Consider the following 16453-nt stretch of genomic DNA (forward strand, 5'->3'; position numbering starts at 1 on the left):
CCGCAAACTCCTTGCACACCCTAGAGGCCCACTAGCCCCAGCGGTGGCACCTCGGGTCACCACACCAGACGAGGCAGGGGGACCCCCGCTGCCTGAATCTGACTGATTGGCCCCGAACTCCCACGACGTTCGTCCTCTGTAGGTAAGGACTTCTGTAGGTCTCCCATCAAGGACAGGAAACCAACTGATGCGGGAGAGAGGTACCGCCTTTTTATCTGTAGGTTTCCTGTCCTTGGTGGGCGGATCCCCTCTCTCCGTGGTGCGGTCATGGGCGTCAGAGAAAAAACAGATACAACACATCATCTGAATGGGGCTTAACAGGAATAGCAGCTCCCCATTCTGCCAATCAATTCAGGACCAGTGGAACAGTCACCGATCAACAAATTATCACCTATAACATGGATAGCCGATAAAGGGGTTGATCGAGGAAAATAAAGTTATCACTTTCTGGGTCAGATGGTACTTTATTACTAAACTGTCACACCAAAAATGCATTTGAGAGACTTGGGAGGGAGATTGACTCTTGGCGGTATGACGCCATTGCTTGATATGACAACAGAACAATCGTTTTCCTGTTAAGTTCACACACAGCTAATTTACAACAGAAATTGTGCTTGAAAGATCTATTCAAATACATCTGAATTTTCTCCAACAAGTCTCCAGAAAGTGTTTCAGCTCCTATGTGTGAATAAACCAACATTATGACAGCCAAGGCGCCCATATTGTTTCACATGACCTGCTACTTTGTGGACTACAGTAGAGGGTAAATGTACTGATGGGGAATCAAAAGTAAAGATGCCTATTTCACTGATTATGGATACATACAGCCTCATTCACACGTCAGTGACAAAATGGTACTGTGTCCTCAGGTGTATGATCTGTGCGTCCGTTTTTACAATCTGTGTCAATGTTTTTCACAGATGGATAAAAGTACAAATCTCCTACACTTTGCAGTATGAAATACAGATAGCACACACATCCATGCCACACAGCCAGTGAAAGAACAGCAACATGTGAATAACAGCATAGATTAAATTGGGCACGTGCTGTATCCATGAAAAACAGACACCAGGAACATCTGAATGAGGCCTAACCTTGTAAATGCTGTACTTATCTTCTACTGATCCTGAATCTCACCTGATCTCTTTAGCTCAGAGCTTCATTCTCAATTCTGAAAGCTTTTCATAAATGTAAAAACACCAAAAGTAGAGAAGAGACAACCAGTAAAACGAAGACCAGGTTCACATTGCCATATTCCAGCCTTATACCTATTGCACATCTCCTGACCCAAACATACAGCCTCATATGCATTTAGGTGGTTGTAAGTTTGGCTAGAAGTTAGAAGACCTGCAGGTTGGGTGTATATAGACTGCCAAATATGACGGCCTGAACCCAGCCTAAGAATGCAGCTAGGGTTATAATAAGGAGTAGTGATGAGCGAGTATACTCGTTGCTCGGGTGACCTCCCAGTATTTATGACTGCTCGGAGATTTAGTTTTCATCACGGCAGCTGAATGATTTACAGCTGATAGACAGCTTGATTACATGTGGGGATTCCCTAGCAACCAGGCAACCCCCACATGTACTCAGCCTGGCTAGTAGCTGTAAATCATTCAGCTGCCGCGGTGAAAACTAAATCTCCGAGCAGTCAAATACTCGGAGGTCACCCGAGCGTGCTCGGAAAACCTGAGCAACGAGTACACTCGCTCTTCACTAATAAGGAGTTTTAACTCACAGGTAGTACTATATTATTTGGCTTATTACTTAGACAAACTAAAAAAAAGTGACTATAGACTGTACCCGCCAGCTAAAAGTTCATTCATCCACCACTTTTCTAATGACCCAGTAAAAGGGTTATTTCCCTCCAATAAACAAGTTACTCCACTTACCCATTAGATAGGGGATATCTTTGTGATCGCTGGGGATCAGACCACAAGTACCCCCAGTGATGCAAAGATTCGGGCTTTAGTACCCCGAGAACATGGCTCTGTAGCCCCATCTTGAATGGAGCAGAAGTGTGCATATGTGGCCCAATGCTTCATTCGCTATGGGACAACCCAAGCGCTGTACTCAGAAGTCCAATAGGCAATTAATGGAGAGAAGGCCGGGACTGTAGCAGGTTCTGCGGGTTGTAAAGCCCTGATCCCTGCGGTCAGACTCCCAGCAAGTTATCCCTTATCCAACAGATGGGGGGATAACTTGTTTTTTTGGTGGAATAAACCTTTTAAAGTTAGATAAGTAAGAGGTTTACTATACGTTATGAAAGACCTTAAAAAACAAAGTAAGTGAGACATAGGCATCATTTCTAATATTTTATTGTCATTAAAAAGTTAGTTTGATTTTCCAGTCAATATTCCTATAATTACAGGAAAAAAAAAATCTATGGTTAAATAAGTTAGAAGACAAAAAAAAGGCAAACTGAATATTAATTTTTCATTCATAATAATGAAATGCTATCAACAATGAATGAGATGGTTAATACTGATTCTTGGCTAATTAGCTCATTGCTACTGGAAAACTACCAATCGACCATGTAAAGTAGGAAAAGTAAAGACTGAATATCAGAATTCAAGGGGTTGTCCATCTTATAGATAATCAGTGCACAGAGTGACTAATGGGGTATAGGAAAATTACTGACAGAGGTCCACAGTGATCACTGATTTGTGCTAAGAAGAATAGATGTTTGCAGCTCACTGGAAAATCTGAAAATTTTTGTAGCAAAGGGGCATGGTGAAGTCTGAAAATGCGCCAGTTTTGAGGTGGTAAATAATGGTCTAAAGTAAGTCAGCTAACAATTGGCATAAGAGTGTGTCAAACTTAAGGCAAGATAAACCAATATCACACAATCGGCACCACTGGTGCAACTGCAGAACGCGTGACGCAGTCTAGTGCGGTCTGATTTATATTTTTTTTAAATCAGTCAGCACTCAGACCCATAGAGTAAAATGGCTGTATTCAACCATCCATTAAAGTTATGGATCAGAGAGTAAAATCCATATATTACTCAATTTGTGATGAGAAAATGTGCTCAGGTAAGGTGTTATCTGAGCATGCTCAGGTGCTGAGTGACTTCGGTGTGCTTGAAAAATATGTTCTAGTGCACGCGACTGTTAGACCACCACAACACATGCAGGGATTTCCTGTTTGTTAGGCAATCCCTGCATGTGTTGCAGCTGTCGAACAGCCGTGAGAAATGCAGCACCGAGGACTCGAACATATTTTTCAAGCACGTTGCACCCGTGCATGCTCAGATAACACCTTATCCGAGCCAGTTTGCTCATCACTGCTCAGAACATGTCCTATTGTGATCAGTTTGTGAATCAGACTCCGTCATTACAGTCTATGGGGATACGTATCAAACAGATGACACAGAAGACAGACTTTGTGCTTCAGAGATCCAGCTACGTTTCATCAGTTGTTAACTGATCTATTGTTAAGAGTAAATGGATAAAGTTCAGTCTACTGTGAGTGAAAAAGAAACTAGATGCTGTGGATATCTTTCACAATAAAAAATGATCTGCTTGGGAAAAAAAAAAGAAACTAGATGCAACTAGGATGACATCTAAGAGGGGGGGAAATCAGTCCATTCTTCTGAGATGGGAACACACACGTATGTCTGAATGTAGCCATACACAGCATTAGGAAATGTGGGCCGTAGCCTTCAGGAGTTTTGCACCATTTCCTTTCCTCTTTACCATCCAAGCTCTGCCAATCTGATCCTACAAAAGGCTGCAAATGTTGAGACATGAAATACAGCCCCATACATCAGCTCCTTCCACTGACTGCCCAGGAAAGACACCAGCACTGTCCCAATGCGCTTCAATGGTCGCTGATTGTGTGGGATCGCATGATAAGCCCTCCATCAGTGACCCTTTACAGGATGGGAGTAGAGAGTCTGGGGATAAAAAGCAAAAAACACATGGCTTTGAACTTCTGAAGACTGTATTTTGGAAAATTGCTAATTTTCCATATTACTAATATTCCTATTAGCCGTTCTCTTGTACGGACTATATGGTAGGTGGACAACCACCTACTTACTACAATTGTGTCCCATATATAGGTAAAAAGGCATGCTGCCCATAACCGGTTATTAACGTCTCTTCACTTAACTGTCACATGTATGGCCGGCCTGACATTATAGCCTTGGCTTTATCTAGACTTCTTATAAATGAAGACAAACTGTTTCCTAAGAGCAGCGCAGGCAGTCACGGCCCACCCATAATATGTAGGCATCACTAATGGAGAAATCTGCTGTGGATCGGGTTGCCCTCTAGTGGGGAGAAAAGTGAATGGTTGGCCATAGCCAGAACACCAGAATTAGGCACTTTTAAAGAACAAAACTTATAACATATACATTGTCCAAACATTTTTTTGCTACAATTATCAGCACAGTGCTTCTGCAGTATAGGCTGTGGTATGTGTTGTATGTGGTATTACACCCATCAATATAACAAGCTTCCTTTAGGAGTTTTCAGTGATCCCAGCTGCATACCACCATTGCGAATCATGATTTTGTAATACTCCTACATATTGCTTGCATAGTTATTTTTCACTCTGCTGTAATACGGAAATAGATTTGTTGCCTGTAAGGAAACAGCCCTTCACAAAACAAACAAGAATCCATTGTGCAATACTTAAAGGGGCTGTCCAGCTGAAATGTTATTTATTTTTTTTAAAAAAAGGATCAGAAGTCCTTCTCCACTGCTGTTCTGATGCTTTCTAGATCCCTGCTTGTCTCCAATTCCTGACCCCTTTCACACACAGGAAATGATCTGACTGTTGAGGTGGGTCACCGCTGCAGCCAGTGATTGGCGGAGGTCACTTCCTGTGTGTGCAAAGGGAGCAGGAAGTTTAGAGCAGCGTGACCCTGGTGATGGAAGAGGCAGATTGGTGACGGAAGTAGCGTTTTTTCAATAAAATATGTCCCCGTGGACAACACCTTTAATATTAAGACGTTTTAAAAGTATAAAAATAAGAAAACACATTGGCTGAAAACAGTAGATTGCCATTAGCAAAGTGTGAATATAGTTCCTATTCCTCCCATCACATCACAGAAAGCTCAGGGGGGACGTCTACCACATTCAGCCATAGCTAGCATTTTATAATAAAAGCACCGCCTTGGCCGATCCCCTTCTTATTTTTGCTGATAACATATTAAAAAGCACAGTAAGGGGTCGAATTTAGAATTTGAAATATCAGTAAATTAAACAATTACAAATACACGGCATATATAAATATCCAATCTGTTCAGTATCCAACCTGAAATAGACTTCCCTGTCCGGCCAACTGTGCCATCTATCTCCGTGACACGCCGCACATTGCAGGGTGGCACTGCAAGTCACAATAAATATTTATAAAAAGAAATAAGATTTCCTCATAAGAAAAGGGTGTAAAACTGCAGCTACTGTACATTACTGATTTACAGTCTAGACTAAAATATAAATAAAAGCTCAAGCACAGAGCGGCCAAGTGCACAGAGAAGTGGCGTCTGACCGGACTGTGTAACCTGCCCGCTTCCATAAGGGCACATATCACACATAGTGGTCTTCTCAATGATCTCCCTATATCCCCTCATACTTAGAACAATGCAGTCATTCTGACTTCAGCCAAGAAACCTTCGTGTTCAATAGACATTGTCACCTTTTGGTATATGCTGACCAAGAAGCTATTGGCTGCATGCAGTGTGGTGGGCATCTATTGTGGACCCCTGATAATGCAGACTATCAAGACTTTACTTGCCAAAGACTCCTATGTCTCTGACCAATCCCAATTGCATTCCCAGTAAAACAAAAGTCCCATCTAAGGCTGAATTCAGATGCGTTTCATTGTCCATATATGAACCACAGTCAACACAGCAGGTTTCCTCACCCAAACACCTTCAAAGAGCTAGGAGGCCATTAGTTCAGATCAGGGGACCCACGTTAGGCTTGGGCAATGTGCTCTATATATGGACCATGGACGTCTAACTTAAGCCTTAAGCAAGGCCACAGAACAGCTCCTAGCTTGCTCAAGTGAATCAAGTAAAATCAGTGATGCAGAATGATCAGTGACCCATCTGGGCAGGGACACGGCTGCTTAAAGCAGAGTGCCAGCTATATATTTGCCAGGCATTACCTATAGGAAATATTTACCTGCTAGTTATGTCCTCTTTCAGACTGATATGTAACTAACCATACTAGGTCACTTATGATCAATGTCTTTACATTTACTGCATTCTCGTAAGAGACTGAGGAGTCTGAATCCCACGACATAACCCAGCAGAGACGGTAGGTGCCCTGCCCATACACCTTACAAAGGGGTTGACTGAAGGCTTGTTGGGGAGACTGCCATCTCTTCTGACTCCCCCATATACATGAATGCTGAAGCAACAGAACAAAGGGATCAGCCACTGAAATGACCGTAACTAAGTCTGGTCCTTCTTTTCTCCAATCTCATCTGTCATGGCAGAGGTGGGCTGCAATAAGGTGCTAGACCAGACCCACAGAAAACAGCAGGTCTGAGGATTATTCTCTAACATGTACAGGGGGACCTTCATGCTGCATCTACTCTTTGCCTCCACCATGCTTTAAACAGCAGCTTGGCTTCTAGGTCAAGGTTAACAAAACCCAAGCTGTATCAGTGCAATGAGAGCCAATTTCTATTACTTTAATAATAAAATGATTCCCCCGCCCCATAGGATTAAACTGCCAATGAGAAAAAGTTTAGCATATAACATAGTAGAGGTTTACTTTAAGTTTTGGAAGTTCCTCTATTTTCCATTGACATGCAGAGTCACCTGTACAGTAGTTGATCTTCTACCTTTATTACATTTGGGAAGCAAACCTATTTTAAGATGTCTAACTACTGAGATGATACGTGTATGTGTCAATAAAAGCATAGGGGTCACTCCATCCAACGTCCTGTGACGCAGAGAGGACTTGTAGTGTATATTGGACACAACCTGGCCTGCTAGTAATCATCTTCTAAACTAATTATTGTGCCAAAAAACGAGTCGGCTCCAATATTTAAAATCATCCAGAGAAACCTTAACCCTGGATTACGGACGTCTTCCATGTTACGAACTGGAAAGTAGATTTCTCCTATAAAAGACAACTTTGGTCTAGAAAAGTCACTAGGCAAAGAGGATTCCAGTGCGTTCTTAGAAAAGCTTCAGTCCCTGTACGTAGACTGGTGCCCGAGCTGTCTGTCATCATACGTGCTGTATCGCTTCACATGAATACGACGAACGCGGTCTCGAAGTTCAAAACCCTCATCATCTTCACTGTGAGATGCTTGGCTGCGCGTGCGGCTTGTGGCTTCCAGTAGAGAATTGTCAGGGACTCTGGGGGTTTCGTACAGCAGGACGTTCAGGGTTTCTTCATAGATCCGTGCCTCAGGAAATTCAACCTGATCAGTGGGGAAAAAAACAAAACAAAAAAAAACATGTTAGGCTCTGGCGTCTCAATTCTTTACCAACCTATGTACATTTTCAGCCCGTTTTGAGATTCTGCCAAGCAAGTAGATCAGGAGGCCACATGTACAATGACTTGATCTTTCTGGTCCATGACATAAAAACCAGGTTCTATAGCAGCCGCTGCAGACAAAACCTACTACAGTCACTGATGGGTTATAGGTATCTTTAGAATGGGTCATCAATATCCAAAGAGTGGGTGTCCAACATCCGACACTAGCACCTATCAGATGTCACCAGCTCCAGCCAGATGTATACAGTGCAAGGCCCCGTCATTCAGATTAGTGGCCGCTGCCAGGTACTGAATATTGGGTGCCTGTATAGTCATTATAGGGTTGCCACATGATTACATGTGTTGTCTCCTCAGCCACTAATCTAGACATCATGCAATCATGCCAAGATCCCATACAAGGTCCTGTGACTGCCAGGAAATCTAGGAAAATATGTCCAATTGTGGACAGGATCTAGGGCTGACTGCTGGATGCCATCCCGAATGTTACTCAATTCTAACAATTGCAGATATATTTCCGGTCTGGTCATTTCACAATTAAATATTGGACAAGCACAATACCCTACCACGCAGCGTTACATAGCGAGATCACGTCACAGGATAATGCTGGACCTTTGGAATTGTTAATATACTAGCAATTGTGGGATAAGGTTTTGTTTTTAGGGGGCTTATTTTATTATCTGAGACTAACTTTTTTTCTACTGATGTTTTCTGCATTACTAATATTTGGGCAATTTACTCCCTGAGTAATTGTGGACAAATGATCTGCTGTCGTAAATATCCAGGTTCCCCATCATGCATTTTATCATTTTGTGTCCTCGACTGTACCTTGCAAAAGTCTATCAAAAAATAAAAATTAAGCCATATGGTAAAATGCCGTAAACTTAAAAAAAAATAAAGGCCAGAATTGTGTATTTTTTCCCCCCATATCTCCCTAAAAATGAAATAAAAACTGATCAAAAACGTTGCGAGTACCCAAATTGGTATCAATAATGCAGTCCAGTTAGCCAAACGCACAAAATTCAAGTCCTCATGCAACTGTATTGACAGATAAAGGAAAAACGTTACGAGTCACAGAAAATGGTGACAAGAACAATTTTTTTTGTCTTTTACAAATGTCAGAATTTTTTTTTATCACTTCCATGAAAAAAAAAAAATCTATGCAAATGTATCCTTGTATTTGTACTGACCAGAAGAATCAGGTTCCCAGGTCAGTTTTGCCATACAATGAATGTGGTAAAAAAAACAACAAAGCACTAAAAAAACAATAGCAAAATTGTATTTTTAACCACTTCAAATTTTTCCCCAGTTTTTATTTATATTGTATGGTAAAATGCATGGTGTCAATCAAAGCAACATCTGCTGTAAAAAGCAAGCCCTCAGACGGCTACAGAGAAAGAAAAAAAAAAGTTATAGATCTTGGAAGAAGAAAGGAAAAAATAAAAGAGCAAAAACAGAAACTGGCTGAGGAGGCAAGAGGTTCACTGCAGAAAAAGTAATCCCAATGGTGGTATTGGGTAGACAGAAAGCTTTACCTTTGTTTGCTTCTTTTCAGTGGCATAAACAATGGAGGTGCAGCAGACCTCTGCCAGCTTCCGTCCCTGACCGTAGAAGGACCAGCAGCAGATCTCGTCTCCAATCACGTCCTTCATAAATAAGACTCGCCCATTGAAGCGGAGGGAAAGCTTGTCAAACAGCTCAATATTTTTCAGAAGGTTGTCGTCAGAGTTACTATAATAACATTCATTTAAAGGAAGAGAATGAACATTTGGTATCAATAAAGGATTAACACAAGTTTAGGGTCTATAGAAACAGAGGGGTCACTTTGCAGTTTCTTGATGCATTTACATAAAAAAAAAAAAAAAAAACAATTGTACAAACCACCCAAAGTTGTTACTACAAATAGCCACAAAAGGTGCAAAAACCGACAAATATAGACTTACACCATAAGTAAGATGTCAGCCCAAGTGCTCACCTTGTGGTGGAGACATGGCTTTTATGATCAATACAGTGTTACCCTATGCTATTTACTATTGCCATTTACTTACTACAGGGTATATACTCATTTTGTTTTTCTTAGGTTTTGTCTGTGAAATGGCCACAGTGTGAACATGCTCTTATACACTGCACTTATACCAACCTTTGCTGCGGCTCATTTCTTTGGTACAAACAGGTATGTGCCCCCCCTTTCTGAGCTAGGCATCTCATCTACATAGCTTCCCATGGGCAGGTGTCTGAACAGTCGGGCCCGTCCTGCTCTGCCCTTATCTACATTGAGGTTGGCTGGCACAAAGTGAGGTTTTAGGCTATGTGCACACGTCTGGAATTGCCGCGGAAATTTCCGCAGCAATTCCGCAACTGTGCCGTGGGTAAAACGCATGCGGAATTGGCATAAGTTTTCCCGCTAAACACTAGCGTTTTACAAGCGTAATTACAGTAGCTTGCAGAATGCTAGCGTTTTCCAAGCGATGTGTAGTATTGCTTGGAAAACTGATTGACAGGTTGGTCACACTTGTCAAACATGACCCCAGATGACGTAGCGGTCTCTCGAGACTGCTACGTCATCACAGGTCATTGCCGCAAAGCATCCCTGGAAATGGGAGCATCGCAAGGAGCGGGAAGGCTGACGGGGACCCCGGAAGGTGAGAATATCACGATTTTTTATTTTAATTCTTTATTTCTTTTTTACAGGTATATGGTTCCCAGGGCCTGGAGGAGAGTCTCCTCTCCTCCACCCTGGGTACCAACCGCACATGATCCGCTTACTTCCCGCATGGTGGGCAAAGTCACATGCGGAAAGTAAGTGGATCAATGCATTCCCATGTGTGCGGAATCCCCGCGATTCCACACAAAGAATGAACATGCTGCGTTTTTTTTTACGGAAAAAAAAACGCAACATGCGCACAAAAAGTGCGGATTGCATTCTAATAATAGGATGCTTAATGTATTCTTTTTTTCGTGGTTTTATCGCGTTTTTATAGCGAAAAAAACACGAAAAATCCTGAACGTGTCCACATAGCCTTAATCCTAGAGAGAGGATAAGACCGTCCCAATTGTGTACACCTAGTAACGGTGGGATGGCTTTTATGCTTTTTTGATCAAAATAGTGTTAACCAAGTAGCCTTTGTTATTTACATGTACTATTACTATCTACTTACTACACAGTACATGCTTATTTTTTTCTTTCCTTGTTTTCTTTTTCTGCTATTATTTTTGGTTATACACTACATTATTGTTACATTGGTATTTAATCACATTGAAAGCTTTGACATTGCAATCCTCAACTAGACAAAATGATGGATGAACTGACGTTACAGTGAGGCCTCGCCTGATCAGACTGACTCTTGTATGGCCAGTAGATGAGAATGACAGAAATGGGAGAACGATTTGCAGAACTCCGGTCCATTAACCACGTCGGTACCCTGACTGCTGGACAGGAGGCCTGCATAGCACCTTACCTCCCAGCATTCCCATCGCTTCTGCTGAGTAAAAGTCTGATGAAAGGCCACAATGATGATGCTGCACTAGCCCGGCTAACCAAAAGAATAGGAGGTTTGAAGGTCTCTCGTCCACTGGTCACACATTAAGGACGTGACATAAGGACACAAAGTCCAGCAAATCGATTCTCACATCTCTAATGGTCAGAATAAAACATGGAGGGCTACCAATTAGGATGGTTTTAATAAAAAAATACTCTCTGATAGGATGTGAAAGCTCGGACTTCTGTACAAACACTAGCTTTACTCAGAATACATACATTTAAATCCGTCATTACATAATCTACTCTGCCCATTAAGATGACTGTATTAGTGACAGATATGCAGATGGAAGGAGATAAAACAAATCTAAAGTTGTATCTCACCTGGTGTAGGAGTACTTATTGTTGCTTCTGTTATACAGGAGTTTCACCACAGGCTATGGGGAAAAACACTACATATTACCATGACAAGATTATAAAATAAAGATTTTTTTTTTTTTTTTTTTAAAGCGCAGCTTTCACCAAATGTTTAAATGTTGAACTGGACACACAATATATTCCGTAGTTACTACAGAGCAGAATATATCTGTGTATTATTTCTCCTCTCTGTTGCAGAGATATTATTCATGTACTTCTACTTTTCACTCCTCAATACTTTTCTTACCCTTCCCCCTCTTGTCTATTGTCAGTCTTGTATGTCTTCACTCCCTTTCAGATTGCTAGATATACAAGTAATTTGAATATTATCATAAGTTGCTACATATCTATTATGCACTGCCCCTCTCCCCACACGCACTCATGTAGGAGGTTAGACCAGGAGACCAGAGCTGTGGCCATTACAGCTCCCTCACTGGGAAACCTGCTCCAAGCTGTGGTGGGGGCGTGCTCTTTTCCTGCTGTGTTGCTGCCTGTTTCTGATTGATCAGCATCTAACAGGTGGAAGAAGGACACGCCCCTAGTAAAAACGGATATATCACCAGCTTTGACTTAACAAAAATTAACTCATTAGGGGCCAAACACTAACTGCTAATAGCTCAGCAACGGACAGGCAAAATTAAAAAGAAAAAAAAAAAAAAAACAAACACAAAAACCCAAAACATTTTATTCCACTCTTCAGCCACTATTACATACGGAGTCCAGTTCAACTTGAAAATTTGGTGAAAACACACAAGTCTAAACCAAAGTTTGGGCTTAAAAGAACCTGTACGTAATATCAACCCATATATGGGCATGCAGTTCTTGAAAGCTAAATCTATTAACACATTCATATCTTCAATCTGATCCTGCATTCCAGGAAAATGAGCGTTAAAATCATATGCAAATGAGGCATTCAGCTCTCTGGGTGTGAGAGGTTGCTTCGTCACCCAGCTCCAGCCTTTATAGCTTGATAGCTCAGTGTGTGACGTAGGGGATATCAGATTCTCCAGTATTAGAAAATCCACCGAGATGACATCTTCTTACACATGAAGGAGGGGTGGGGGTACAGAGCTTACAGTACATGCTCACAGTGTAATCAGATGGCAGCAAATTTACATTCCATTGTGATTACATTTCTAGACAAAACTATTAGCATTAAAATAGTTTTTAAAAATTATAATGAGATTTTCTTTGTCTAATCCTGGAGAACCCCTATAACCATAGGCCATATATTTGAAACTCGAATAATCACAAGTTTAGCCCACCAACATTTCTTGTATAATGCAGGCAGAGTGGCAGTAGTGCCTTTTCTCATTTCCCTCCTCCACTAGTGAAATGTAGACATGGCTGACCTAACACGATTCAATCTGAGATTTAAGTATATAGTAGCCATCTACTGCAGTCTCAGTATAATAAGCTTGTTAGTGCCATTTCATTCTAAAAATGATGGTGGCATAAGCCTCCGTCCCATGTTAAAAATAGGACTGAGATTAACAGTGTCTTACTATGGCTGACACCAGCAGAAGCCGAATCTAAGTGCTGACTTATACAATGCATCAGTGGGGTACGCACCTTGGCAGATGATTCAATCAACTTCTCTTCTTCTTTCTGAGATGTGATGATGGGGATATTACATACGGCTTCATATGACTCATTCTTATCCTGAAAGAAGAAAAATGGAGACAATTAGAAGAAAAAATCTGTTGCATTGTTTCCAGATGTGTCTGTCCCACTACCCGATGCGATCTTAGGGACAGAAATAGGTCTACAAACAGCTGGTGCACGACTATGACATTTTCTATGGAGATTATTTCTAAAAGTTTCACGCAAACTTATATTTACAGATCTTCTAGTGACTGGTGTTTCATTTGCAAAAAGCTATGTGCTGGAAATGCAAGTTACAAAATCTCTCCTACCGCATAGAAAAGGCAAGGCCAGTGGTTTTATATAATCTAAGAAAATTGCTAGGCTCGGAGCAACAAGCCTTTGGGTCAAAATGTTCAACAATTTGCACTAACCTTTTTTTGTAAGACTATCATTTTCTCAAAGCCAGAATAACAGGATCCCCAATATCAGCTACACATCAGCATTAAGAAAAATATTTATGTACAATATAAATATACTAGAATTATGCAAATTTCCAGCCTTTTCAATTAAAACAATTAGAAATGTCCATGTGCCAAAACCATGTACTTTACACTACGCAGTTATAATATAGAGCTCATAATAAAATAGATGGATCTTACTCAATTATCAGAGTTGTGTCACAGTCCAGGGAGCATCATGAATACTGTTGGTAGGGTTAGGCTACTTTCACAATAGCGTCGTACTCGGCCCGTCGCAGTGCGTTGGGCCGACGTACCGACGCTAGCAGTGAATGCGTCGCACAACGGGTGCAGCGGATGCTGTTTTTCCACGCATCTGCTGCCCCATTGTGAGGTGCGGGGAGGTGGGGGCGGAGTTCCGGCCACGCATGCGCGGTCGGAAATGGCGGACCGTCGGCACAAAAAAAGTTACATGTAATGTTTTTTTTGCTGCCGGCGGTCCGCCAAAACACGACGCAACCGTCGCACGACGGTTGCAACGTGTGTGCATACGTCGCAATGCGTCGCCAATGTAAATTCATGGGGAAAAAACGCATCCTGCAAACTTTGCAGGATGCGTTTTTTCGCCAAAACGACGCATTGCGACGTATGCAAAAAAACGCTAGTGTGAAAGTAGCCTTAGTAAGCTCCTTATGCCCATGTAAAAGGTCCCACCATTATGAGAGGCCTCATTTCTTATCAGAACAGTGCAGTACTCTGAGCCCCCCATTATTATTAAAAGCGAGGACGATGTTGGCCTATAACTGGCTAGATATTGCTGTGGATCAGTTATTGGTCCCTTTATGTAAAGGGACCAATAACTGATCTATAACTCTATCCTGAAGTAAGACAGTATGGTAGGCCAGGGGTGTCTAGCGTGCTCCCCAAATCCTATCATTTATTTAATGCATTCCTCTTCAGATATAAACCTCTATCTAGACATACAATATTGTTTACTTTGGTTTCGGTTCCCCAATAGAAGGGGGAACAATATCTAACTAGTGATAGGCAGGCTACGAATGTGAAAATATATATATATATATATATATATATATATATATATATATATATATATATATATATATATATATATATATATATATATATATATATATATATATATATATATATATATCTCTCTCTCTATCTCTCTCAATGCGACAGGGGGGTCGCACCCGTTTGCTCTTGAGCGACAGCTACGCAGGAGCAGAGAGGAGTTGTGAAGTCCTTACTGCACGGAGCCAAAAGCACTTTAGCCTTAGAGACTGATGACCAGGTAGCACCTTGAGGAGCAGCACGTGGCAGAATAAAGGTTGTGTTACACAAAAAGGTATATGTAATCACACAAACTCCTCTATGGAGCACTGTCAGGGAACTACAGGGCCAAAACTTCTGAAAATTTTTCTTTACCAAGTGATTTCAGACACCAGCGAAAGCCATGTGACATACAAGTGACATCTGTATACTCCTACACTCCTCATTTTATATCCCTCACCAACTGCAATGAATGAATCATGTTACCAGACGTCATTGCCCTTACATTCTGACAAACTTATGAAAAGTGCTTTGATCCTGATCTCTCATAAAATCTGAACGTCTAGTAGCCGATACTGACATCAAACATTGAGGGACATCAGGTCTTTTAATGGATCAACACATTGAAGATCATAAGTCATCATAAAACACATAGAAGTAATAAACGCAAAGAGATCACAAGGGTTAAGGAGTGAGTTAGTGCATTCACTCACCTGTAATGCTGCCTGGCACTTGTCTACTAAGCCCTGGATGAGATAATATTTGGCTTCTGCCATTAATTCCTTGATCTCATGTCTATTCTTTGGAAGAGCAATGGTGTCATCTCGAAGATAGTTTAATATGCTCCCAAAATGCTTTCCGCAGCGGTCAATAAGAATCCAGCCTGGAACGAGAGACCCACAAATTAATGGGCATGTTCACCTACATAAACCATTTTGCACTCAGCCCAGCAGTGCACACACAATTCTGCGGTGTTCAGCGTCTGGACAGATCTTGGTCCGGCGACTTGTATCCTGGTCGCTGTATTCTGCCAAATAATCAGCTAACTTAAGAAAGACCAACTTTAGAATAAATATCCATGCAGCAAGGTGCCACCTGCAGCTCTGCTGCCATGCTAGGCGACCATACCAGATGTGATGATGTGTCTTATGATGACCAGAGGGGGAAAAGTAAGAATAAGGCACAAAGAATTATGAGAAATTCATAACAGTCCTTTGCAGTACAAACTGACAATATGGTCCATTAACCAGTAGAAATACATGCACCTTTACTGTAAGGGGAGTGTTATTTCTGCATCATTTCTGCAGCTCTTGGCAGAAAAAAAGGAAGTTTTTTACTTATTTGAGCAAAGTCAATGGTAAAAAATGCAGGGCAAAAACATGCTGCAGATTATTTTTTTGCACCAAATCTGCAAATCAAAAATAAGCAACGTGTGTATGAAACTTCAGGTTTCTCATTCACTTTGCTGGTATCAGGATTGCTTCATTTAATTCTAGAAAATCTGCAATGTGTGCACAAGCCCTAATATGGCATATCTGAAATTATAGAGTTAATATGTAAATGTACAATAGAAATGTAATAGAAGTCTCATTTTCCAGACTTCTCCTTTCTTAGTATAAAAATGTTAGAATTAAAAATAAGTTTTCTTCTTAGAAGGGTCCATTAGTGATAAGCTTATCAGTAGTATTATATGCCTTAGGCTGTGTGCACACGTAGCATATTTTTCGCGGTTTTTCGCTATAAAAACGCTATAAAACCGCGAAAAAAACGCTACCATTAAGCATCCTATGTAACAGAATGCATTCCGCATTTTTTGTGCACATGCTGCATTTTTTTCCTGAGCGGAATCACATTCCAGAAAAAAACGCATGTTCATTAAAATTGCAGAATCGCGGCGATTCTGCACACCTAGGAATGCATTGATCTGCTTACTTCCCGCACGGGGCTGTGCACACCATGCGGGAAGTAAGCAGATCATG

General features: G+C 41.3%; 1 protein-coding gene across 3 annotated transcripts in view; it reads right to left on the minus strand.

Moving 5' to 3' along the window:
- Window positions 1-2299: 2299 nt before the first annotated feature.
- The window catches only part of TNFAIP1 (TNF alpha induced protein 1), a 42690-nt gene continuing 28536 nt past the window's right edge, over window positions 2300-16453 (minus strand). The window contains exons 3-7 of one of the 3 annotated variants that reach the window (XM_077294416.1): window positions 15188-15357; window positions 12928-13017; window positions 11323-11375; window positions 8996-9191; window positions 2300-7386 (exon numbers count right to left, since the gene is read on the minus strand). In XM_077294416.1, coding sequence (XP_077150531.1) covers window positions 7150-7386; window positions 8996-9191; window positions 11323-11375; window positions 12928-13017; window positions 15188-15357 — 746 coding nt within the window. In that variant the 3' untranslated portion in view covers window positions 2300-7149. The remainder of the gene's footprint in view (window positions 7387-8995; window positions 9192-11322; window positions 11376-12927; window positions 13018-15187; window positions 15358-16453) is intronic. The other 2 variants (XM_077294417.1, XM_077294415.1) reach the window with 2 other exon arrangements.

Source organism: Ranitomeya variabilis, chromosome 3, assembly GCF_051348905.1.
Source record: "Ranitomeya variabilis isolate aRanVar5 chromosome 3, aRanVar5.hap1, whole genome shotgun sequence".
Taxonomy (NCBI): domain Eukaryota; kingdom Metazoa; phylum Chordata; class Amphibia; order Anura; family Dendrobatidae; genus Ranitomeya; species Ranitomeya variabilis.